This window comes from Aythya fuligula, chromosome 10, assembly GCF_009819795.1.
Source record: "Aythya fuligula isolate bAytFul2 chromosome 10, bAytFul2.pri, whole genome shotgun sequence".
NCBI classification, from domain to species: domain Eukaryota; kingdom Metazoa; phylum Chordata; class Aves; order Anseriformes; family Anatidae; genus Aythya; species Aythya fuligula.
In genome coordinates, this window is record NC_045568.1 from 19,891,446 (window position 1) to 19,918,794 (window position 27,349).

General features: G+C 41.2%; 1 protein-coding gene across 5 annotated transcripts in view; it reads left to right on the plus strand.

The window, feature by feature from the left end:
• Positions 1-27,349, plus strand: part of CNTN4 (contactin 4) — a 296,910-nt gene that overhangs the window by 211,922 nt on the left and 57,639 nt on the right. For all 5 annotated transcript variants that reach the window (XM_032193834.1, XM_032193833.1, XM_032193831.1 and 2 more), the window contains 5 exons: positions 8,047-8,250; positions 14,705-14,807; positions 15,428-15,612; positions 24,007-24,143; positions 25,563-25,692. In XM_032193834.1, coding sequence (XP_032049725.1) covers positions 8,047-8,250; positions 14,705-14,807; positions 15,428-15,612; positions 24,007-24,143; positions 25,563-25,692 — 759 coding nt within the window. The remainder of the gene's footprint in view (positions 1-8,046; positions 8,251-14,704; positions 14,808-15,427; positions 15,613-24,006; positions 24,144-25,562; positions 25,693-27,349) is intronic.

Sequence of the window (27,349 nt, forward strand, 5' to 3'; positions counted from 1 at the left end):
CACTGCAACAGGAAAAATCTCCACAACCAACTTTCTTTTTGGAAAGGTTTGATCTAATCTCTTACAGCTACAGTAAGAGGCTGATCAAAAGGTAGTGAAAGCTGGTATTAAAGGATTAGCTAGGTCACATTGAAATATGTTTTAAAACAAGCCCAGGGACCTTTTGCTTTACTGAAGCAAGTGCTCAAAAAAAAAAAAAAAAAAAAAAATGGTTTCAGGCTGACTCTCTTTGACTCTAAACAGAAAACAAACTGATGGATTAAAACTGTGAGTCATTCCTTAAGGTGATATCTGTAGCACTTTATGTAGGATAAGCTTGGAAAATACAAATAATGATTGAAAAAAAATCTTGTGCAGAATTAAAAATCAATGTATCATTTATGCACATGTCCAGCTTCGTTCTCATTTGATGTTTGCCCATAAGTAATTAGCAGCTTCAGTCTGGCCCCCTTTATCTTTTGTTCTGGCCTCTCTCTCCTTTCCATTTGCTGCTGACAGTATCTACCACAGAGGTGCTTTATTGTTTCCTTTGTGTTGATACCACTCCGTGGAACATATCAAGCTATTATTCTTTCTTTACCTGAATAGCCTCATTGAAATCAGCTTAAAAACAGAGCAAGTATCATAAAGCTCTATGCATTGCGCAGTGGGAAAAGCTGTGAAATCATCTGGAGTTAAACCAGTATTGCAGGAGACTTGCGTGTGGCTCCCGGCTTCCAGAAGTACAGCGTTGTGCGATTAGTAGAGGTAAAGGTTACAGCAAATATATAGCTATTTACCCTCTCATGAGAGCTTTCTGTGTTGTTGCTCTTTTTTAAGGTTGGCTTGCTGTAGTTACACGGCACACTACATTGCATGCTCAATAAGATTTCCTTTTAATCTTTATTTCACCATAACTCAGCTGCACTTTATGCTGGCGGAGGTGGTGATCCTGCCAGGATCTGGTGATTTCCCACGAGGTTCCTTAGCAGACATAGGCTTCCACTTCATAATTCCCTTCCTCAGGAGCCAGCATCTCCAAGGGCCTGGCGTGGTGCTGCTAGCTGCTGCAGCTGGAGGTTGCACCTCCCTGGGGCTAGGAAGGGCTCCTCCATCCCTCAGAGCCCTCGTCCAAGATCCTGGGTCACTGCTGGTCTGGACCTAACTGCCAAACACACGTTTTAACCAGAGGTGCATGAAATTGAGTGGCATGAGACCTATTCCCAGGCAAAAGTTCTCCAGTCTCAATAAATACAGAACAAGGCTCCCCAAAGGTACCGTAAGCCCTTTTGACAAATACAGGTTGAGTTTGTTTGTGGGTTTTCTTTTCAGGCAAGACCAAGCTAAGCTGTAAATTTCTGTAAGACAATTTATGAAGTTTGTCAGACAGAAAAACATATAGTTGCTTCCAAACTCTGTCAGTCCACATGCTAGATTGCTGTGGGGTTGGGAGGGTGTCAGCTGCCCGTCAGAAGTTTTTGCAATAGGTTTGTGTATTTAGCTGTAGTAAATACAGCAGCAAGGGACTCTCCACCTCGTAACGTTTTCTATTCGGTCATAGATAAAGGCTGCTGTTGATTTTGCTCCCTGAGGGAATTTCAAGTTAAAACTTTGTCAGAATCCCAAATGGCATGGTGCAGTAGTCATTAATGCTTACGGTGCCACAGCAGCCAGCACAGCCAGCCATCGACTAGGGCTGGAAGCTGTTAGAGAGAGATAAGCCAGGTCAATTATGTACAGCCATCAAATATTTAACTATTTTAGAGATACTGAAAAGTGGAGATGCAGCAGATACAGGTGATTATTGATTGGGCTTCAGGTAATGAAGACCTCTTACCTTTTTAATTACCCACAGGTGAAGCTCTACATGCTGGGCGAGCATGGACTCAAGGGGCTGGGAAGCAACCACAGCCCTGAGCGCATTGCAAAAGGCTGTCTGGACGTCTGACACAAAACTTGGCTGATCTGTACACTTTCCTCATTCTTCTGACTCATTAATGCACGTGACATTGATCTGTGATTTTGAGTTGTTTGTGATTAAAAAGGTGACAAACTCCGGTCGGGAGCACTGGAAGTTGCATTCACTGAATGCATTTTTATGCATGACTGTGTACGTATATATCCTGCTTTTCTGTTCCCATACACCGGCACCAGTAAGCACATGGGCACAGTTGTGTTTAATGAGTTTTTCCCCCAAAGTAGAGACCACTTCCAGTCATTGCTGGTGCCTGGTTAGGAGATGGCAGGAACACAACCTGCAGCATCGCCCTGTTCTCTACCAGGGTGTTACGCCCTGCTAGACCACGTGGAGAAGTTGTGCAATTGGAAGGTTTTAAGAAAAACTTTGAAACACCTCAGAGATGTCTCAGTTGTGATTGATCATGCCTCAGGTCAGAGAGGTGACCTATCAAAGTCTGTCCATTGCCTTCCCTAGTTTTGTGTCTTTATAACGATTCCCATCATATTAACTCCTTTATTTTACTATTTTAAAACATCATGAATCTGGCCATTTCTGGATTTGCCTGACTGGTTGTATTGGCTTCAAAGAGTGTGTTGTGTGGCAGTGTTATTTCCTGTACCTGCTGACCTGTACAGTATCAGGTAAAACTCCTAAATATTGTAGCATCTTCCTGGTTATCATACGAGTGCTTCCTAAGATCTCTCATACGAGCCTATCACTTGGATCTGCAAAGTTCCTGGGAATGAAGAGGGGTCTTGGAATAGTTAGAGCTATTCCTTGAATAGTGTGGCTAAATACTCCTTTACAGAAGACGTGGTTTTTGCCAGTCGCTATATCACTACTGGCACTAATGACCACTGGCCCTTTCATACTCTTGTAAGTTAAATTCACAAATTGATTCGCTACCATTAAGGCTTGTTTCCTGCCCCGGCTGCCAAGGATGGTACCTTCCTTTGTTTGCAAATGGTTGACTGCTGAGTAACGGCACTGTCAGTTTTAGCGCAGATGAGTGTTCAGCCAAAAATGTGTTATTAACTTTAGATTAATCTTGTTCATTATTCATTAGTCTTTTCATTAAAAGTTGCAGTTGCGTCACAGAGGCTACGATGCTACCTGGCTGACCGGCCCTGCCTGATGGAGAGCATGGGGCCAAGGGGAGATTTATCAAGTCATGTTTGCATCCAGGTTGATTCCTTTAAATTATGCGGCAATTATTTAAGAAGAGAAGATAAAAAATTGATCCAAAGTGCTAGCAGGGCAATGAAATGGGCTATAGGCTCACAAAAGAAATGTGTACTATGCATAATTCATGCGGCTCTACTATTACAATAAAACTCTGAAGGAGAAAAACTACCAGAAAGTCCAGACACGGCACTGCGTTTGCAGACAAGCTGGTATGGGTGGAAAGGAGCTTCAGGGAGGGGGTTGGGTAGGGCCAAATACGTGGTAGGTAATGCCAGGGATTCATCTCTACCTGACAGTCCTTTGTTTTCTCTTTCCCACTGCATTGTCATGCAAAATGTTGTTGTGCATTAAGCCTTCTTTTCCATTCATGGTGTTATTCATAATAATGAATGTACTTCAAAATTCAAGGAAATTAAATGCTTGTGATCTGGGGGGTCCATGTGTGTATTTAACCTTTCCTATATGCATTTAAGGTGAATGTTACCACTCAGATGGGATTCGTAGGGACACGGTGCATTTGCATTAGGAGTGCTGGGTTCAGTGCTTCCCAGGGACAGCATCCGTGTGCTTTCATGGGTAGTGGTGGAAATGGGTAATTGAAAATAACGTCTTGGCCTGATTTCTATATGGTTTGGGGATTTGAATGGCTTTTATGAACTAGATGGGGAGGACGTGGGATATGTTTAGCCTTCCATAATGCAAAAAATGGTTATAGTATCTGAATGCATGAAATACACGGCAGGTGTGAGCACCTGGCACTGCCTGATCTGGAGCACAGCAAGTGCTTGAAACGGGGTGAGAAGGGCTAGGGACAATTATGCAGGGAGGATTTTTCTTCATTTTCTTAATTTCATATTTGTTTCTTGCAATGTGTAATGAAGCATAATTTCTATGTATTCAGATTTATGGGAAATGCTGCAGAGCTTTTGTTTCACGTTAAAAAACAGTTCCCACCCGTCCGACGTGCGAGTGACGTGGTTGGTGATAATATATAAATTGTAAGAATCCTTAATGATGGGATTAATCTCGGTAACTTTCAGTTAAGTCTATAAAAACTGAAAGTGTATTGTACCACACCGTTCTTATTAAAAGTGATAAATGATACCCCTTTTTTTGCAAATATTAATTTCAAAATTTCATTCTTCCATTCAGCTTTATGGTAACCATAATCGTGATGTTTTAATAGATTTTCCCATAATAGCTGCAGAGACCTTTTCAAGTGGCAGCCCTGCCTTTATCCTTTATGGTAAAAACTTCCACAAAAGAAAAGAGAAAAAAAAAAAAAAAAAAGGGTTTCTCGTACTAAAAGGCAAAGATGCAAAGCATGCATGTGACAAAAAAAGAAGACCAGAGAACATAATTTTGGCAAACCACATGGCCTAATTACAATAATTACTCATATAAGAATTTCTGTGCAGCTTTCAGTAACATTTCCTAACTGCTTACAATCAGTTAGAGAAAAATTAAAAATTTACAGCATCTTTAGTTTTGTTTCTTGTCTTGAGCCAGAAGTATTCTTTGGACAGTAAATGAGAGCTCGAACACTTTAATAGAGTTTCTCACTGACTACTTCAGAAAAATGACAGGACCTGGATGTGATCAGTAACTGCAGGCCCAGGAAGACAGTATTTTTGGGGATGTATGGGAGGAATAAAAAAAAAAAAAAAAAAAAACAAGCAAAAATGATGCAGGAAGGCACAGTGATAGAACTATATCTCTGTTTCTCTCGTTTTCCCTACGTGGCTCTGCAGTGTGCGGGGTGAGCTCACTTACATGTCCAAAATCCGTAGTGGGCATTTCAAATGCCTTAAATAATTTATTGTCTTTTTAATTGCTGAAGTTGACAGCCACTGTTGGCTGAAACACTTCTGTGTGCTGGTGTGTAGCGGACCTTCCTGTCACACGTATGATCTTGGTGTGATTCACAGCTCTGCATGTTTCTGCCCATCCCTGCCATTGCCCAAAGTCCAACCAAACTTCTGCTCACACCCTGTGTGCTCCCCCCTGCTACCTCCACTGGTAAGAGTCATCAGAGGAGTGAAGATCTGCCAAAATCTTTATCTCCCCGCAGACTTCATCTCACTCTAATCTGTCATGGAAATCCAGACCATCAAGACAGTGAGGAAGAGCGCAGTATAAGTGGGGAGGGTTGCAGGGGTTTCACTGCTGCTGTGGCATTGCAGCTGGTGAGGATTCTGATTTTTCCAAAGCACAAATATGGGTCAGAAAACTTCAGATAAGCTTCTCTGTTCAAGAGATCAGCTTGGATGTGCTTTAAAAGAAAAAAATAATAATAAAATATGGTAAACAAGGCAAAATTATATGTAAAAGGTCCCCAAATTAAAAAGGAAAAGTTTGTAATAAATCCTAAAGGATATAAAGTTTAATGTGTAATTAGAGAAGTGTGAATTGCTAGTTACTGAACATCCTTTGTGCTGAAATCTGTGTGTCTGTAACTCCCGTAGATGTTTCCATCACTCGCAGTCACCAGGAGCTATCTCAGGCTGTATTTTAAGTGTCTGTTTACACAGTTGTTACAAATTGCCTATGGGATGCGAACTGTCTATCACTTCCAGAGCAATTAGTATGTGAAACCTTATCAAAAGAAATCCGTCAAGTTTGAAAAGCCATAAATATTGCACTAGGATCTCTAAGGAAATCAAAGTGAGTTTGATACAGTATTTATTTACATGTTGCTGCAAAAGCAAATGCACTCACAGAGACTCCAGTCTGCTGTATTTCCTGTGCTTTTTATTCCATCGGTCCCACGTTATTTTAGAGAGACAATTACAATCCAGTAGTTTTAGATATTTTAGAGCAATAATGGACTGCTCCTACTATCTAAGGCTGTGCGGTTCAGGCAGTTGCATCTTTGTGGACAATTATTTGTTTTAACGAAACTAAGGCAGAGTTGTCACATCAGGTCTTTGTTATGTCCAGCATTTTGATTTGGGGTTCCTTATTTTTATGTAGCCAAACTGATTTAATCTGAAGATGTCTTGGAGAGATTTTGAGGGTGTGCTCTCAAGGAATAGATCCATTTTTCTGCCTCCAGTGTTGGAAGGATCCATGGTCTCTGCATTTGGGTGCTCTCTTTGGTCAGACCTTCTTACTCTTGCACAACTTCACATTTGCTTTCTGTTTTCCTGTGATTTTCTTATCCAGGATTTCCAACCTAGCACTCTGCTCAAATGGCACATATCTTCAACACTTACAACTAAAGCAGAGTTTCAGCAGAGCTTTTTTTTTTTTTTTTTTTTTTTTTAAGGAAAATCTACTACAGTCATCATGAGATTGGAATGACTGTCTTGGAAATGAAGGCAGAAGGACTTTTGATTGCTCTCACCAGTGAAGAGGCAAGACCCATTAAGCTAAAGGCATCATTAGCCCAGAAGCACATGGATATAGCCTAGTAATAAAAATATTTAACCCAGAAATTAAAGGGTTCTTAGCAGTTAAAAGCAAAACCAACTTTGAATAGGAAAGCAGGAACTGAAAACCTTGCTGCTTCTGGGATGTTTGTGAGTGGGACTAGGCAACCTCCTGGGGAAGGATAGGGAAGGTCAGGGGTTGTTGATCCAGAAAAACCCTCCTGGTCCTGTGTTTTTATGAAGAACATGTGGTTAATTCACCATTCCACAGGCAATGCAAAATGTTGTACTGCGGAGTTTGGGGGGCTGTGGTGGAAACCTGCTGTGTGAAGGTTTGCTCAATTTTAAATGCCTCTGTGCATTCCAGGGCACTGATGTTTATTTGCCTATTGGAGAAGCTGGATGCTTCTGGAGGAACAAGATAATTGTTCACCAAGAGTAAATTTAAAAAAAAAATAAAAAATTAAAAAATTAAACTACTTGCAGAAAATAATAAGCCAGCTGAGAAGTGCTACCTTGTTTGCTCTGAGTATCCTCTTGACATCAGCATGAGGTTACTTATAATTAGATGCACATGTGTAAATATGATGATTAGATATTCCCACATAAACATAATTATCATATCTTCCTAAAAGTCTAAGTAGGCATTTTATAATCCTGTTGTTAAGAAATAAATAAATAAAAGCCAACAATCTGCTTTCAACCTCTTGTATGTGTAAACAGTGGAACATGAGGACAGAATTTATTTTCCAAAGTACCTAATGGTAGTTGAGGTCAATTACAGTTATGACTCATTAGAGTATTAAACTAAGAATATGCTTTTTAGTATAATTACTGTTCCCTTAGAAAACTACAACAATCTTGTACTCACTTGAGTTCTTCAAGCATTTTAGCGGGCTTGGGCATTAGTCTTAGGCAAATATAATAGGGTTATATTGCATTAACCTTACTTATAAACTGCAGCCTCTTGCAGCATGTCTCTCTGTTATTTTTTGTTGCACAAATAACTTCCAAAGATGCCTTACAAAACACAGAGTATTATCTAATTAGACACATAGAAGATTACAGCTGCTTAATTTGGTGTTTGGAATTTTTTGCTGATTCTGAAGTTCCAAAGGAATCAAACATACAGTGTATGGTAACATGGCTCAGCAGACCCTTCTCCAAACTTTTGAGGAAAAAATGAGCTAAGAAAAAGGAAAAAAGAGTCAGAAACATTGAAATGTTCATGACAGAAGAAGTGGGATCCTTATAAAATTCATTGTATTCTGTGTTGGAAGATCTTTAAGGAACATTTTAAGAGCATTAAGGTCTGTGTGCAGGCTCAGAGGAGTCACATTTGGAAATTTATATTTATAGCCTATAGCCATAAAGATGCAAGCTTGCAAAATGTGTGCTGTTTGGTCATTTCATGGGCTGTGATGGATCTGTTGTGCCTAACCAAAGCAGGCAGGGAGAAAATCATTTCCAGGGCTTTAGTTCAGACTTGGGACTGAGTCACGTGGAGGTTTATGGGCTGTCACTAACTCTGGTGGTGCCTTATGCTTCCAGAGCTCACCTATGCCTGGATCTTCAATGAGTACCCATCCTTCGTGCATCAGGACAACCGCCGCTTCGTTTCGCAGGAGACTGGCAATCTGTACATCGCAAAGGTGGAAGCTTCAGATGTGGGAAACTACACGTGCGTGGTGACAAACACAGTGACCAACAGCCGGGTCCTGGGCCCCCCAACCCCGCTCATCCTCAGGAACGATGGTAGGGCCTGTCTGGGTTTCTTTGACTGGCTGTTGCCAAAAAAAAAAAAAAACAAACAAACAAACAAATGGCTTAAAATATTACTACGTAGAGTAAAGGGAGAGGTTTTCGTTTTGCAGAGGTTCAGAGAGGCTGAAAACTTCTGCTTTAGCTATGGTTCCACATCATAGTCACTCGTGGGTTTTATGCTGCTGTGGCCAAGGTTGTTATTTCCATCATTGGAAGAACTCTTGTTATAACAGAAAAACCTGGCGACACTTGACCAAAGACAGGAAATATAATAGATTTCAGAATTTGGATATACTGTAGCTTTGCTCATTTTATGCAGCCCAAAAGTGAACAAAAATACTTTGTTGTTTCGGTAACTGTTAGCTCAGGCTCTATTTCCCAGCAGAATTAATGCTATTTTTAGTAGTCTGTGGAATAGTACAAAAAAAAAGTGAAAAGAAACCAAAGGAGGATTTCTAAATTTATACAGACAATTGATTTGTATCATAGTCATTTTTGAGTAGATAAGAAAAATAAATTTGCATGTTAATTTGCAGTGTCTGTTTAAAGGATAACATTTAGGACATTTGTTCCAGAAATAGAAAGGCATTATTAGAAACTTCTTCTAGAAGATCCTTTGTTGCCTAGCAGTATTGTACAGAAATTCCTGCCGTGTAAGATGGGCTCAGTGCTGCCAGCCTGTAGTGCTGTTCCCCTTGCGTTAACGTGTGTCCTATAGGTGGGGTTTTGGAAGGGTTGGGGCAATGAGCAAGTGCCCCCATTACACTGGGAGAGGTGAGGACAACTGCTTTTCCATGTGCCAGATCTGTTCTCCCTTACATTGCTTCTCTACACACAGTGGCAGTGGTTTAAGTGACAGTAAATCTGGCCCTATGAGTCCAAAATAAGTCATCTAACATCTGAAAGACAAAGAGGAATATTTAAATTCATCTCATGTTAACATTTTCAGTACTGAACAAGAAATATTTGTAGCTATTAAATTAGCAGGACTTTTATGCAAGCCTTACCTAACAGAAGGCGCTTCCATCTTTCAAAACTGAGCTCAATGGCTGCTTCTGTTTCTGAAACGTGGGTAATGCTATGATGATTGCTAATCACCCTGATTGTCAAGTGCATTGCCAAGGGCTCTACCCCAGTGCATCGCTCCTCTGCACGCACTCAGCTTTATTTACAGAGACCAATTGCCTTCCCGAGGTAATTCTCGGGAATGTTCTCCGATTCCTTTGAAGTGCACTCTGCTGTTTATTATAGATATGAAACTTTAATTGAACCTCTGAGGAGCTCCGAAATACATTCCTGAGTTAAACAGGAAAGGTGCTGTAATATCTGTAGAGCAAAGATGGCTGTACTCAAATTTGAACATGTGCTGAGTGTGTTTTAAAATAGGAGGGCACTAGTATTACATGCAACCTGCATTTTAAAAATCTGCAAGTCTCAGCTTTTCATTCCACATAGAATAACCCCAAAAAGTGTGTAAAATCTGAATATTACACTCTATTGTGCTTGAAAAAAAAATGAAATTACATATGTTGCTCTGGAAGTGTGAAGAGAAATGAGCAAAAGGCAAGGCTCATTGTGCTGCAACTGGCAAATGTGTCAGGTTTATCTTTGGCATTCATATTTGCTATGTCCAATAATATATATGTTATTTTCTTTACAACACTATATCATTATATCGGTAGACTCAGAGGTTAGCTCACCAGCAATTAATGTTTCAGTTCCATTGAATTTCAATTACTGAGTTTAATGGGAAAAATCCTAAAGTACCACTCCATATTAATTTAAGTCACTGACCTGCTCCGGAGAGGGAGCCAGGGAGGGGCTACTGCAGCCCTGAGACCCTGCAGCCCGGGGTGCAGGGCTCCTGTCCTGGCCTCGATGCTCTGACCATCCCCAGTGAACCTGTTACAAATTGGTTTGTCACTAAAAATGGCTGGCTTCATGTTGAAATGCATTTTATGAATTTGGAAAAATTCGAAGTACTTTACAAAAATCTCTGTAATTTCTGTTTTTCTCAAAAATTTAAGTTGTTCTTAAACTGCAAAGCATTTTTGCTCTCGTGCACGATTAACTGTGGGTCCCTGTGTTTCACACATAACCCCATTGTTTTGAAAGAAAGAAATGATGGGATAAGATGCCACACAAAAAGAACATTGGTCACTTATAACTAAGTATATTGCCTCTATCTGGATTTGGAATTATTTCATAGAGATTAAGAAGGAAAAGGAGGAGACTCTTTCCATACGTGCATATGATAATCTCTCACTCAAAAACTTAAAAAATTCTCAATTCCAGAGTGTGGTGGTTTTACCATGCTAGGCAGCTAAACACCACAACCGCTCTCTCACTCCCACTCCTTAGATGAGGAAGAAATTAGAGTTTGGACGTTCACAGTTCAGCCAACTCTACATTGCTCACTATTAAGAAACTCAGTTGCTATAGGGGATATTTATAAGACTTACATGGTGGGTACTCGTTCAGTGGCAGCGCTCCAAATCTCCATCATTCCAGCAGTCCTTGTCCACCCAGAGCAGCTCGCTTCTGCAGGAGCTGGGCTGAAATCTCCCCTGCCACAACGCTGAGGTTTTTTTCCATATTTCTTTTTCAACGTACAGCAGTAATTTTTCTAGACTCTGTTGTGAATCATTTAGGTTTTGTATGCTGAATACCTGCCATCTTAGTCATGGGTATTTTGCCTGAATTTAATCACCCTGGAAAAACAGCTTTTCAGTGCGTTTTTTAAAGCACAGCTTGCTTTACAATAGCAGGCTTTTGAGCTGTAATCTGTACAGGGGAAAGATACAGGTGTATGGGATGAAACCAGATCCTACAGGCAGATTGCATCCCCCACCTGTGCCTTTATGCTTCTCTTCTGCTTGTTTGCAGTTGCAGGGCTCTGCAGTTGCAGATCTCCTGACGTTGTTTGCAGTGTTTTTGTAACCAGAGGCACAGGAACCAGGTTCCTCTCCTGCTGCTGTGGGAACAGACATTGCCTCTTGCCCCATTAGTTATCCCCAGACAGCTTTTCCTCCTTCGGGACGTAAATATCATAGAGGAAGGGTAGTGGGAGCAAACCATGCTGAGGCAGAGGTCTTGGTCACCGTTGGCCCAAGCTCTCTGTTCCTGGCACCAGAAGTTATTGGACAGTGATAAATATGGTGGAAAAAGGTCAGAGGTTGGGCTGCTCAGCAACGCAGAGCATCCCTGCAGCCTCCTGATTGTGTAGGTTAGGCCTGGGGCAGGAACCACTGAGGACTCCCCAATGTATTACAGTTTTCTCGTGCCTGCAACCTACTTTTGTGCTGCTGTCCCGAAGGAGCTGCTTTCTGTTCTTCCCCACTTTCACACCATGTAAAAGGCAGAAAGGGATGTTATGGTTTTCTAGGGTTCCCCAGACTTTGAGGTCAGGTTTCAGCTTGAATCGCCATGGCTGCTCTGGCAGCAGTTTGTCCTGGTGGTATCAGCCAGTTGCAGAGAAACGGCTCTCTGCACTATTTCTGTGCTGGGCAATATAATGAGTAGCTAAATATATATGGCACCGAGGGCTGCAAATGGTCCTGATGCCTGAAGTAAGGCTAGGAGTGCCTCACCAGTGCAGCTCAGACAGAAAAAGGATTGAAACATGAATGGCCAAACCAGTTGTCTGGCACCTCTCCGTGGCAGTCCCTGGTGCCACAGCAGCGCTTTTGCAGTGCTTTGCTTCTACTCTTTAAAAATGCACTTTGGAGTTTTACATCAAAATTAAAACAGTAATAGTGAGAAAGTGCCACAATAGACCCAGAATGAAATTACCGTCAGCAGCAGCTGTATGGGCCAATTAAACTTTAACATCTCACAGGTGTTGTCAGGAAATGCATATCATTTCCTCAGACAAATGAGCTTGCTTCTGAGTTCCTGGAACTCTCATCCAAAAGCACATTTTTAAGCCTTGAAATTGGGAGAAAAATATGAAATCCTCTGAACTGCAAACACGTACAACATCTGATGTGTCATGACACTGAAAACATTCTCGAAGCTACAAACCTGGGTCTATTTTAGTCTTTTATTTTCTCCCCTCTGCTTTCCACCTGCAATGCTAAGTCAGATGTTAACTCACCCAGGAACAGCAGGAAAAATAAGAGCTGTCCATGTGAAAATGGGCTTGGATTCAGTATAGAGATGTCTTCTGTGCCCTGATGTTTTTCCTTTAATGCAGAGAAGACAGGGCTTGCAGCACACCCGATAGCTACAGGTAGGTTAGAGCTGCAGTGGGAGCCTGGTGGTTTTTCCTGGTACAGGTCCTGGTTTTGAAGTGGTTGGTGTTGTAATGTTAGCAGTAATGCTGCTAAACTAGCTGGTTCCTTGCTGTAAGAGAAAGCAGCAGGGGCTGGCGCTGCGGGGAGCAGTGACCGTGGCCGGTGCCCTGCAGCCCCAGGCAGCCCTCCCACCTCTGCCGTGCGATTCTCTCCTCGGGGTCACAGCTTTCCTGCTCCAACCGCAGGCAAGGAAACAGGAACAAGGAAGAAAGAGAAGGGGAAAAAAAAGAAAGCCATTGTCTCTCCCTCCCATTCCTCATTCCCCCCTCCTGATCTGTCGGGTGAATAATGTATTAATAATACATTGTGCCTTAATTTCCTAAATAGCCCGTTAGTGTCAAGTGATATTTTACAGACTACTTTGCATAAGGGGGCCAAATTATCACTTTAGGAGTGAAGGGAGGGAAGAATAAAGAATTGCTCTTGTTGCTTTTGCTTTTTAAGGACTGGATTAAGTACGTAGCGTGTCTGGCTTTGGCTGCAGGCAGACTGCTCCTGTGGAGCATCCACCACGTTCCTTGCCCTGTGAGGTGTCTCCCACCTCTCAGCTCGCTGCTGGTGCAGCCCCTGGGTTGGTTTGGGGGGGGACGGGCTGTCACGGGCACTGAGGAGCTCTTCTTGGGGAGTGTGATTGCGGGAGGTGCTCAGCTCTTCAAGGGAGTCCCCACTGAGCACTTGAAAGTCAGTGTCTGCCAAAGCAAGGAAAATGGCTGCACCTGGTCATGCTTTCCTCAAAAGCTCTTCCTCTGCCAGACTATGGTCTTCACTGCACAATGTGGAAGTGTTCTTCTGGGAAAAGATCTCAATAAATGTTAGTAACTGCCAAAAAGTTCTGTTCTGGCAAACATTCACACGCGCAGCCCTGCTCTTGGGAACAGCCAGGCAATAGCTGCTCCATGTCCTGGCTGGAGCTCTCCCAGCAAATGTATAGTGTGGAATGTGGAGAAATTTAGGCAAAATTTGGTAAATTCACAGTCAGGAGAACAGAGAGGCTCTTCCTCAATAGCCCTGGATACTTCCAGCCCTTCAGGGCTATGCTGTTAATGTGCCAAGGGCTAATGGGGATCGTGCTCCGTGATTCCTTTCTGTGTGATCTGTAAGCGCCGGAGTGCTAACACAGACTCACAGGCTTCCTGCTGTATGAGCTTGCCAGGGCGTGTGTACAGAGAGAGCATTCATATCTTTAACAAATGCATTTCATTTGGATGGCTGACTTTGTGCAGCAGCTGCTCTTTGTGCAACGTAGCAGTGAAAGAACGAGGTTGAAGAACGCTGATGTGACTTGTTAGTGCACCAAAGCAGGCGTTGCACAGGTTACCACGTAAAGAGAGATTGGATGTAAGCCTCAGAGTGAGCATTTTCAGCTTCAAGCCTCTCTAACTGTGAAAAAAAGTAAAGCCAAAAGGCTTCTCTCGCCACCTCCTTGCAACACAGGGAGACAGCGCTGCAGCCACAGCCACCATACCCAACCCTGCTGCCCCTGGGTGCCCCAGCAGCGCCCCACAGTTGGGATTTAACCTGCAATCATCAATTAGCTGATAATCACTATTGGTGAAATTATATGTGCAGGTTTTAAGACAGTACAGTGACAAGAAACGGAGTGATTTATCATGAGTGTAATGGCCCTTTTATGTGCACAATTTTTCTAACACAATTTGGTGAAGAGGCTGCCACAATATGTGGTTTACTGGGGCAGTAAATATGAAGAAAGTGTCCAAGGAGTGTATGGTCTCTGTGCCTCTAACTCCTTGAAGTTAATAGAAGCCTTGATTACCTCCAATACTTTTAAAACTTTTTCTAATGGCATTTGTTCCGCATTTCATTTTCTAGAAGGTGGTGAACCTCCCTTATTATTGCTTCCTTTTATTCCGCAAGTTACCTGCAAAATCCGTGAATATTCAAAAGTCAAAAGTAACACAGCCATGAAGAAATGTTAATCTTTGGCAGATGGTGTGGAGCGCTGGTTCTGATTTTCCTCTAGTAGTAAATGGGAAAAGAGCCCACACTGCACGGCTGTTAGCAACGGGCCATGTTTAAAATGAATGGATTAATTGGGCAAGTAATGATGTAGAGAAGAGCTCAGCACAGAAACACTTGCGGATTTATTGCAAAACTTCAGCCCAGTCTTAGTGTCTCTTTTATGTTTGCAGGGGTGATGGGGGAGTATGAGCCGAAAATAGAAGTGCAGTTCCCAGAAACGGTTCCATCTGCAAAAGGAACAACGGTGAAACTGGAGTGCTTTGCCCTGGGAAAGTAAGTTATTATCCACCGTTATTTCTTCATCTTCTGACTTTCATAGTGCTGTGGAGTTTGCAAAGTTTGCTAATCCTTCACTTTCCGCAGCAGGAGTTACTTATTTTCAGGATTCATTACAGACAGAGGACTTGGGGAACAGCAACTTTACTCAACAAAAACATAAACTCTCAAGGAGGAGATAAGATATAAGTTATTTTGTAAAGATGTGGTTGTACATTTTACTTCTGAGGTCTCATGCGAGACCTAAAACATGTTCTGGTTCTTGAGTAAGCACTAGCAGCACTTCCAAAATGAAAACGTGGGATTGGTAAGAAAATTGATGTATTGTCACAGCAGAAACCCAAATTCAACTTTGTCTAAACATCACTTTTATAACATAGTCTCCTGTTTTTAAGACTATGTGAGCAATACACCATTGGTATGCATATACTTATATAAAGTATATACAAGGCACCCGACTTAAAATTGCTCCGGATCCTTCACAGAGTCTTCAGACTGGCCACGTCTTCATCATCTTCAAACATGAAGCAGTTTCAAGTTGACGAGACAAGATGCTATCAGGACAAGACCTGTAGCTTTTATTATGAATCTTATTTTGCTTTGTTTTTCTCATTTAGCCCAGTTCCTACAATCAGCTGGAGGAGAGCAGATGGGAAACAGATACCCCGAAAAGCTAGGAGACACAGATCAAGTGGGCTTCTGGAAATCCCAAATTTTCAGCAAGAAGATGCTGGACTCTATGAGTGTGTAGCTGAAAATGTGAGAGGGAAAAATGTGGCACGAGGACAGCTGATATTTTATGGTAAGCAGACTGTCTGATTTTAGGTGGTTTTATTATATCAGATGCAATATGCAGTAAATATTTTGTGAGAATATCATTTTGGGGGATATTTTTAAAATGACTTTCCTTTACAAACAACGCATCTCAAAAAGGGTGTAATTTGGAATAAAACCTGTCTGTATAGCACATATTGATTGGGAATCAAAGTTGCTGGATAACAAAAACACATCGCTCTAAGGACATTGGCATGGTAACATGCAGAAAACACTTGCAAATGGTTCATTTGCCTTCTCATGGCCGCAAGTAAAGAGCAGGGATTTTGGTGGAGCATGGTGGTGGTTACAGCTTGTGATTTATTATGCATGTGTCGCTCCACACTATAGGTGTCGTTCCCAGCTTGTGTTAATAAATGTTAATTGTGTATAACCAATTAAAGACTGCTTGCAGAATGGGTTTCTGGTAGTGGTTGCACAGCCTGGAATTAAGGTATTAACCATGTCAGAGCCTGCAGTCAGGCCCACCTAAAGGCTTTCTACACCTGCTCCTATGAGACGGATATTTTAGAACTGGAAATTTTAGAACTGGAAATATTTCTAAAAGACATATTTAATTTTGAAATCCGATATATTTTTTTGAGCTTCCATTTCATTTCTTCACTTATAGTTGGCTAAAACAAAATGAGGCAATGTTACAAAAGGGTTAAATAGCAAGAACAAAGTGAAATCTTTCATGTTAAGGAAAGAATTTGGGGTTGATTCAAACTGTTTTTTCCTTTTTAATTAAAATGGTTTGAGGATTGCTGTTTCAGATAATAAAAAATTGCATGTTTCTCTTGATTTTTCCCATGTGGACAGTAAATGAAGTCTCATCAGTTGTACAGTTTTGCTCAGCCCAGAGCCAAGGCTGCAGTAAATCAAGCCTTTGGTGGACTCCTACTGGAGCAAACATTAGATTACAATCTAATTAACCAAGTGAAATTTCCCAGTCCCATCCCGTTTCTGGTGGACAGCAGATCATACACAAATGCTGCCACCATGGCTTGTGTCGATTTTCACACTGTTTCAGCACAGAAGCTAAAGGCTTCATGGAAAGATCAGTGTCCCCTCTCTGGTGGTCGTAATGCGGGGAACCATCTTTACGTCCTCTTTTCTTCATGTAAGCAGAGGGTTCATACAGGGGAGTGTTAGCCTATGATCTCTGCTAATTACTGCTTTTAAAGATAATAGACTGAAATACCAGGCTTGTCTTCAGAATGATGAGATGTTGGTCTGTAAATACCCAGTTTTCAAGGATAGCCTGTGTTTGGCAGCCATTTATTACTGAAAACAAATTGTTTTTTAACAAAACTCCCTTTCTGCAAGCTAGGCTTTTGAATTTCACATAGCAGTGTTTGTTTTTTTTTTAAAGAAAGCAACTTCCTGTAGACTTTTCATATAAATAGTTGAGGCTGAATGAAAGCTATTTTTATTTATAAGATAATGACATAATATAAGTATTATGTCATTATGGAAATATAACAGCAATGTTGGCAGAGCTACACCAGTTGCTTTTGGGGGGTTGGGGGCTGATGCTCGGAGCAGGAAATGCTCTGGAGTGTGTGATGTGGAACATCAGGCAGGGGCTTACGTGCAGTGCTGCACAGGGACACACTCTGTCACAGCATCTGCCCCGGAGATTAAAATCTGGCTTTAACAGTGTTACTCTTTTCAACCTGGTTATCTGCCTCTGTGCCTAGTAAAGAAAAAAAAGCAAAAAAAAAAAAAAAAAAAAAAAAAAAAGAGAAGAAAAAGAAAATGAAATTCAAATTTGCCTGCTTGCTGCAGATAACCCAGCCCTGCTTGTGTTGTCAACTTCTTTCAGTGCTACTGGAAGTTGTCAGGAAAGGTTGACTTCTGTTGTATTTCATTCTTGTATCAATGTTTATTTTTTCCTCTGTTAGCATATCAGTGACATGAAAGTTGTTTGACATTCTTGTTGCAGCAGGAAAGGTTAATTAAATGTGCAAGATCTGTTCTTCCTCCATTTTCTCTGCTTTGAGCCCCTACAATAGGCTGTACTTTATTGTTCTCCTACAGCATTTGTTCTGAGTGCTACATGTCCTACTTGATAGATAGACCTATGACAGAAAACATGTTAGTGTTAATGCAATTACAGTGACTTATACCTGTTTTCCTGACTATTATAACTCTGAATGACATATCACTTGGTTTCTTGCTTGCTGTAAGACTCTCTTGTTCTGACTGCCTTCTTAACCTGATACCATGTACCTGAAATCAGCTCCTGAGCTCCAGCAAATTCAGCTGGAAGCCAAGCCTTCCGTATTTCCACCCATATTGTAGCTGCCATAAGGGCACGTTGTGCCACGATGCTGACTGCGCGGACCATGGCTCCTGCACGGTGCCTGCCGGCCAGGGCTTACCACACCACCAGCTCTGTTCTGATCCCAGCATTTCGGAAGTGCTTCCATTGACCTGATTCTATTTTTAATCTGGCTGCTCATTAATTTTCAATTCATGAATTTTCAATTCAGCCCTCCATGAGGCTCAGATTTATATCCTGAGCAGAAAGCAACGTCATGGTGATTTTTTTTCCAAATTTACCATAAACATTACCTTAGCTAGCTATGTTAAAAAGGAGTTTCCTTTTCTTTCATAAAACCAGTATTGAAAAGAAGATTATTTGTTAGCATTGTGTTTCATTGATGTTAAGTCTCCCAGGTCCTATTTTATTCAGATCTTCCTTTGTCAGAGAGTTGCAAACCCAAGGGTTGTTTTGAGTGTAGGGCAGGAGGCAGTAGGCAAATGCACAGCCCCAAGGAACCTGTAAAGTGTTGCTGCTGCCACTCATCGTGGTGCTTAAAGCCTTCCATCAGGGCTGGGAAACCATTTAATTGGCTGGGAAGAAACCATTTAATTGGCTAGACCACTTTTCAGATTAAATATTTCTGAAATCAAAGTCCCACCAGGAATTTATGTGGCTCCTTAATTTTACACTGAAAAGGGTCCCCCTTTCATGAGTGAGCCTGTGTTTTGTTTGTGCTGAAGCCACTTTATGCCACTCTGTAAAACAAGCTCAAATGTAAATCACATTGTGTTCTTCATTGTTGTTAGAGGTCTGAAAAGGAAAATTGCATAAGTGAAGATCAGGGAGTTGTATGTCCCTACTCCATTTAGGCCCCAGATAACAAATAACTTGCTGGAAAAAATCAAAAACACTTGAAATAATATGAGTTACTGTACTGATAAAATACAAGAAAATTAACATAAATAGCACAAGTATATGTTATTATTAGTTATAATTTACATGCCTCACTAGAAAACCTAGTTTGCTACCCGTTATGTAGATATATTAGAAATCAAGTTCTCACCTTCAAGCATCTCCAGGTTCATTTTATTTAAAGTTCTCAAATCTCATGTTGTTACTGAATACTGTGCCAATTTAACTCTTGGTTAACCACCATTTAAAGACCAGACAGCAGCCAAATCCATCCTTTCTGCAAGCTGCAGCTGGCTGTGGGAGCAATCACTGCAGTGCCCGTCTCCATTGGTTGCACTCTCCCAGGGGAAAAGCAGTGCTCTGGATGAGGATGGCTTCCCTCCTGCCAGCAGAATGTGTGTTTTCTCAGACTTTCATGCAGGATGAAATAACTCTGAGTTTTGAATAATGTGCTGCCTGAAGGAAGTAAGGGCTTTCTGCACAGACAGCAGGCATCTCTCTCCTCTACTTCCCCTTTTCCTAGGGATAGCTGGAAACCTGCTTAAAGATAAATCAATTTTTAGGAGATTCAGAAAAAGTGCTCAAATTACTGTCATTTTGCCTTCTAAATATAGCTCTTCATCGTGAGAGGCTAAAGCAGGTATAAGAAATGAAGTGAAGGCTACTCAGAGAATACCCGCATCTTCCTTATTCTCCTGGGTCACTACAGTCTAGAGCATCAGTGATTAAAAATAAATAAATCCCTGAGGTCTGGTCTGTATGAACGTGTCTGTAATACACACAGACTTTTGGTGCCTGACATAAATTGGGAAAAAGTCATGCAATGGTGCAGAATAGCTTATAGAACAGGAATTAAATACAGGTAAGGGACAATTTAAGTAGTTTTTATCAGCTAGATTAGTTCCTTTGAATTCTTTCCTTTGTTTCTTTTCCTCTGATACTTAATATTTTAGTAATAAGCAGAGCTCTTCAGCTGGTGAATTATGGTCAGTCTTCTAGAAAGACAGAAAGGAGACAAACTGCCCAAGCAGTCGTATTGGCCACAGGCAGATGAAGGGAGATGATTTTGATGTGACATTCAAGCAAATGACTTTGGGGGGGCAGTTTTGCACGTTTGAGACTTGTATGGATTTCAAATAGTCCTCAGTTGGCAGCAGAGGTCAGGAGGAAGAGATTAAGAGGAGGAAAGGAAGAGAAGAGAAAAAGTGGTAACTTGAAGTCTGGTTTCACATTCCTGTGATCGTTGGGAATGACAACAAATTGGGGCCATATGGGTGTTGTTTACAGAAGCTATATCCCCATTTGGACCACGATGACGCGTGCACTTGTCTGCACAAACTTTATACACTGGCTGTATCGTTTATTTTTAATTACTCATGTATTTCTCCCATCTGTTTTTCTTATTTCTTATGCTTGGCTTTCTGGTCTTCAGGCATTTCTGATCCTGGGCTGAGTCTCAATCTCCTCAGAATAGATAGAGTAATGGACAGTCATTCAGCCCTTCATCTGCCACTAATGATGAATTACACAGCCTGCTCTAGGTCATCAGCTGCTATAAATTGGCTTAGGAACACTGAAATCAATATACACCGACCAAGAATTGGATTCTGTGTATGTATTAGTACCTCATTTGCTTTAGTCTTTTGGGCTGTTTTGAACTCGCAGGAGCATAACAAGTCCTACAGATTTATTTCTGTTTTACTTCTTACATCGCTCCCATAACTCCTTGGTTTTGTTTCTTATTTCTGATATGATGCATCATCATCGGCTGTGTCATTTCATTTTCAAACCTCTTTCAGGAAGTGATTTCCGGTCCAGATTCCCAGTGCCTACTTTTGCTTCTCAGTTTGCTATAGGGAACAGACTTGCTCTAGACTCTTTTCTCTTGAAGAAGCAAGAGTATACTTGGGCATAATTCTGTAATCACCTGGTTTAAAATGCCCCACTTTATGTTTTCAAAGGCTAAGTGAAAAAGGTTGCTGGTTTTTGTGGTTTGGGTTTTTTAACCCATACTTATCATTATTCTTTTGTCCACTTCAGTACCCATTCCAGGCAGCTCTCATCACCTATGAGGGGAATATTTCTCCTATAAACTATAAGTATGCAAGTGCCATGTTTATATTTTAAGCTTTTTCTTCCAGTTTATAGATTGAGTATATGACTTTTCTTTACAGCTCAGATGAATTCTTATCAACTTCTATGTTTGTTTTTTTCTTTCATATCAGACTTTTCCTCCAGGACCTTTCCAACCAAAACCTGTAACAAACTACCCCTAATACGGCCATATGTCTAGTCCCATCACACGGAAGAATTTCTCTTTGCTCAGCACCACAGAAATTAAATGAAAGACTTTTTCAAGAACACTGCTGTCAGTCATTAAATTAAAAAAAAAAAAAAAAAAAAAAAAAAAAAGTTATCTTGAACAATGCACCTATACCAGGAAATGTAGTATAGAGCTGATTCATACCCTTATTTGAATTATTTTAATTATCGTGCTTGAAATCTTGTGGCACATTACCGTGTCTTGGTATGATCCCCAATGGGAGGCTGTCAAATTTCATTATATTATGGCAACTCTCATTTGGTGGCTCAAACGCATTTGCTCCATGGACCAACCCTTGTGTATTACTCAATATTAAGTCAAGAGCATGTCTGGTATTCTCTGAAATGAGCTGTTCAAAGGAGAGGTTGACCTAATTAGAAATGTCTCCCAAAGAGCAGCAGAGAACTAAGTTCCTGGGAAACAAAGGGCTCCTCCAGTTTTCTCTGAGCTTTTTTTTTTTTTTTTTTTTTGACCTAATAGGCTTGTTCCGTACTCATCTGCAACATAAATAGCTGTAGGATAGAAAGTTTAACCAGGTTAAATAACTGGAAAGGATGAACCGTGGTGTGAGCCCATGGCTCACAGGTGCCACACGTGCATTGCAGCGAATGGGCTGCCCACAGGCTCCCAGCATTTCCAACACCATGGGCCTGAATCACCGCACAGTTCTGTAGGGTGGGATTTCACAACTGTAACCTGCACTCTGTAAATGAAGGACTGGATGGGCACGAGTCTTTCACTGGGTTGAGTAAGAACTTGCCTTAGTCGGGGAGCCTGATTGCCTGCAATGAGGATCAGTATTGAACTGAAATAAGGATAAATATTAAGTCCTCTTTGCTCCTCACATGAGGGTTTTTCTGTTTTCTTTCTTTTTACATAGCTTACATTTATATGCTGTAGAGCCCACTGTGCTTTTTATGCGTTTTATAGCTTTGCAGGTTCCTTTCAGTTGTTTTGTCTGCTTTTTTGTTTACTTGTGGGAAATCAGTAAAACAGTACTGCAGAAAGGCAAATGGGTCTGTGTGGTTTTGTAGAGCTCTTTTTATGATATCATAAGACTCTTTTCAAAATCATGAGTTAGATGCTATTAGAATAGTAAATATGGAGACTCATGAGTAATTTGCAAATGTCCTTGAGCCAGTGAACCTGCGGAGTAGCACAGGGTGTCTTGGCTCAATGGAATTGTTCAAGTTCTTACTCCAAAAGACAGAGCTGACTTTCATCTTCCTGCATTTAAAGGCTTTCCTTTTCATATGTCTTCAGATACGGTTAATAAACAAGCTTAACATACTACAGGGCAGAAGGGGCGGTCAGAGAAGCAAGCACCACTCACCTCTCCTTTTCAGCTCCTTCTCTTGCTCCGGCATTGTCATTATGTTCAGTTTGCCTTTCTGCTTTTCTTACAAGTCCCTTGGAATATTTCTTGTGGCTTATTTAAGATTCTGTGCAATGTTCTTCCTCTTTCTTCTGCGCTTTGTTGTTTATAGATACAGTGAGAAGGGAAGCATGCAATGAGGTGGATGTGGGATTAGGCACACATCTGTCGCAGTCTGAACAGTTTTAAAAGGCACTGAGCTCTCTGAGAGTGTATATCCAGCATCTCGTAATGGTAGACATGCCAATAGTTTAGGTATAGTCATACCAACTAAGTTCAACTTAGCATTTTCATATAACGTTTTTTAATTTATCCTTTCAGATCTTTTTTTCTGGTCCCTATTTCTGTCCAAAGGAAATATAATTATTTTTTTTTTCTCTTGGAGTAATCTTAATTTTTTTTATCTGATTACATGTGAAAGGGGATTAATCAGGTTCTTGGAGACCTCTGCTGGTTATATCTTCCTACTAAGTCTCTCAGATTTTCTTACTTCAAAATAGGGCAAATGACCACTAAAAAAACTGAACTCACTATTTTTTTTTGTTTCCTCCCCTCTCTCTCTCTCTTTTTTTTCTTTTTTTTTAATGGTATTTTCTGAAATGTATTGTAGATAAATCTAGCATGCGGTTTGTGAAGGTAACATAAGAAAGAGGTTCTGCGTGTTCTCCAAAAAGTGGCAATTTTGATCTGCATGTGGGGTCTGGCTAAACTTAAGCTATATGTTAAAACAAACAACTACAAACTCCAATAATAATATGTAAAACATAACTAAAAATATAACTACATAAATGTCTGAAAACTACCAGCACCATTTTTAATCAAATTCTAAAATTTATCTCCAATATCTGCTTGTGGGGTTAATACGTTTCTTCAATGTCATCAATATAATTATCAACTCCAAAAAGTTTTTCATATACATGGAAGATCTTCATAGGACAGTATTCCTTGGATCTCATCCACATCTAAAAAAAAAGTCTAAGAATATATTATTTGTACCTGAATTTGTGCTGTAACCATGCAGGCCAAAGTTCCGTGTATAATCTTAATTTCATTGCAGAGATAGCTGTAAATTACTTTTTTGTTTGTTTGTTTGTTTGTTTGTTTTGTTTTAGTTGAATACTAAATGTCTCTTTTTGAAGGCTCAGTGGTCCAACAATGCCATCTATTCCACTGGGGCAGCATGTGAACCATTGCTTTGTTTTGATATAGTGGTGGTGATGATGATGATGATCTGTGTTTCTGAAGCTGCTCCTTTTTCATTAAATGTTTTTATTTAAAATGAAAGTTAGGAGAGAAGGTTCTGATCTTGCATGTGCTACCCTTCAGGAATTAGAACTGAACTCAGGAAAAAAAATAAAAAGAATCCTCAGGGTTAGTAAGCATGTTTTTAAATCCAACCCTTTAAATGTGATGATAAAGGTGTATGGTTGTTCGCTTGCATTCTGAAGAGCATGCTATTGTTTGCAGATGTGAGGTTTTATTCATTCCTTCTGCATTGCAGCTCAGCCCAACTGGATTCAGAAAATCAGTGATGCACACGCAGCCATCGAGGAAAGTGTTTTCTGGGAGTGCCGTGCGAGCGGGAGGCCAAAGCCCTCGTACCGCTGGCTGAAGGACGGGGAGCCACTGCTGCCCCAGGTAGGCACTGTTGGAGTGGCTCTCATTGTGCATATTTTATTACTTTTGGAATAGAAATGGAAGTGATGGCAGTGTTCTGAAATCCCCATGCTCTGTAGGCAATTCCTTGCCATGCTTGGTGGATGCCTTTGTATGGAATTGAGGTCCTGGGCTGGAGGATACAGAGATGCCCCATCCTTTCTCTTGGGCAGATGCTGGCTTCAAGAGAGTTGTTGTTAATGACGTAGCATGTATGATAGCTGTGAGTTTCAAGTTCCTCCTTGAAATGAAGGATCCACAGTGCAAATCTAATGCGTGTGAGAAAGTGGGAAAGGCTGAGTGGGACTGTGGGTGGACATGGATTCATTTTTTCAGTTTATGGTTTTCAGGTGAACTTCAGCTGCTACTGAAACCATTTCTGCTGGTCTCTAGCAGCATTCCCATTCCTCCGGCCCTCCTGCCAGGGACACGAGGAGCTGCCTAGATGGGTGGTCTATAGGAGCAGAGCAAGAGCGTCCTCAAACCACCAAGGGGAATTGCTCAGTCCTGTGATTGCCTCAATTATAATGACAAACTAAACAAATTACTAAAGCACTGCTTTCACAGTAAACTGCATTTTTCCCCTTCACTTACTGTGAAAGAACATGGCTGCTCAGATTTGATCAAACCCTGACAAAGATTGCACAAACATTAAATTTCCACCCTACGGCCAAGTAGAAGGCCAATAGCTCTTTATATTACTATTTTTTTTAATGGTGAAACTCTTGGGAAGGGAGGGAACACTTTGCTTTACTTATTAAAATTGATAACATGAGCTCCATATCCTTAGGCTGACAAATGATACTGTGGTCTTTTGTTCCACACACTAATTTTACTTGCTTCATGCTGGTCACTAGCAGATGGTCTTGTACTTAAATCACGTTAGTGGCTGATACAAAGAAAAGGATCATTAAATTATTAACTATACTCTTTTCAAGAAAATGCAGAGGATTAAAAATATTTCCCATTGTACCAGCTAAGATGGCAACCAGTCTTCCAGACCTTCATTGCCCTATATACCTGTAATGCCATCGCTTTAAAGAATGAGGTTGGCTCTGATACGCCACCATGGAACAAAAGTGCAATTTTTTATTCAAGTTTACTTACTTGAAAGGGAGATTAATCTAAATGGTTTGGGTATTAAATCAATGAGAAGTCAAGGGAAAGTCCTCCAATTTAAATTGCATTTACCAACTACTGTATTGTTTTTTTTCCACATAGTATGTAACCTGACAAGAATCTAGTTGGCAGACAAATAGATTGGAGCATGCAATTTTTTCCTGTTGCCCCTACCTTTCTTTGTCTACCTGGACATGCAGTATGGCACAACTGCTGCTGGGGATATATTCCAAGGAGGGATCTCCTTACTCACTTCTTTATTTGTTTCACTGTTTCCTACAGGGCAGAGTTCAGATAGAGCAGGGCTCACTGACGATAGCAAACGTCAGCCTGTCGGACGCCGGGATGTATCAGTGTGCAGCAGAAAACAGACATGGCATCATTTTTGCCAGTGCAGAACTCAGTGTCATAGGTAAGTTTACTTTCCTGAGTGCTACAACCCTCCAAAATTGGCACAGCTTTAACCCAAACTGGTTCTGCCAAGTTTTGGTGTCTGAAGCAGAAGTGCTGCTGAGGATTTATGTCAAGTTGTTTTTAAATAGAGCATAAAATGAAAACTTGAGAAAACAGATATATAGAGAACAGATTTCTTTACATGATCCCGTATTCTCATATTCATCCAGGTAACTGAGCAAAGAGAGCTGGCAAGCTCACTCACCTCTTGCTGTTAGAAACATGTTGTGGAGACACCCACGTATTGCCCCAGTTCAAAGCACACTGGACAGTAGCTGCCTGCTCGTGGGCTGCAGAGACGGACTGTCCTGAGGAGATGTTGAAAACCCTTCTGTCCGAATAGACCCTTCACCATCCAAACGGCAATCACGATGCTTCAGTCCCAAACCCTCACCAAGAAAAACTGCTCCTGCCCCGCCTGTTTTGTGTACCCCTACTCTAGTTTTCCCCATTAGTATCAGGGGAAGCTCCTGTGAACTGAGAGTCCTCAGCTCCTCCAGCGGGTTAGAATCAGGCTTAAAGTGAAATCCAGCCAATGTGTCTCTGAGTGAGAATAGAATTCAAGTCTCCAGACTCACACTCTTTACTGAATTAACAAGCTGTTTTCCTCAACAAAACCTAATGGGAACTATTGGAGGCAGGTCTGGGGGTGTTACTGATGTGTAAGGAAGCAGTAGGATTACAGGAGGCAGTAGGATTACAGAAACAGGCTCAGCTCACTGATGCCCAGTGCCCAGATAAGAGCAACAGGCATCAACCGAAACACAGAAAATACCATTTAAACATAAAATCTGGATTTTACTGCTTCAAATGCTGGAACAGGTTGCCCAGAGAGGTTGTGTCACTTCCATCTTTGGAAATATTCAGCACCCAGCTGGACACAGCCCTGGGCAACCTGCTCAGGCTGGCTCTACTGGGAGGAGCTGGGGCTGGGCCACCTCCAAGGCCCCTGCTAACTTCAGCTGTCCTGTAGGTCTGCACCTTACCCCCAGATGTTGCTCTTAAAGCTCGTGTGTGAGTGACAGGCCTAGGAACCAATAAGTCAAAATACGTATGTAGTTTTGAAGAGTCAAATAGAATTTGAAATTCAGAAATAGTGCTTTAGTTGTTTTCAAAGTGTGCGTTCAATAGCATAATTCTCTGCTTTATCCTGAAGAACAAAGCACAAGGTCTTTTCTGATTATGGCATTTTCAATATCGGTCATTTTTATCAGCAGCGATACATGCCTGGATAGAAAAAAAAAAAAAAAAAATCATTTGAAAGATTGTCATTGTTGCTGTTCAAGAAAAGTACAATAATGTTCAATAAATCAGACTTCACAGCACTAAGACATATTGGGCGTGTTACTGCGTGGAAGAAATTCAAATAAGCCCCCTGATGCTTTCCCTGTCTATTCAAAACCCCTGGAGACATGAGCCTTTGTCAGAAAGGCAGATCTCTGAAGGTGCGGGATGTTAGTGGTGCCTCCAGCCCTCCAGGGGCCCAGCAGCCCTGAGCACCCAGTGGCCTCCCTGAACCAGCAATGGTGTTGATGTTGGTCCTGAGAACATGGTCACTGACATTTTTGGACTGCAGGTTGAAGACCACACCTACAATAACAAGACAGAGTCCTCTG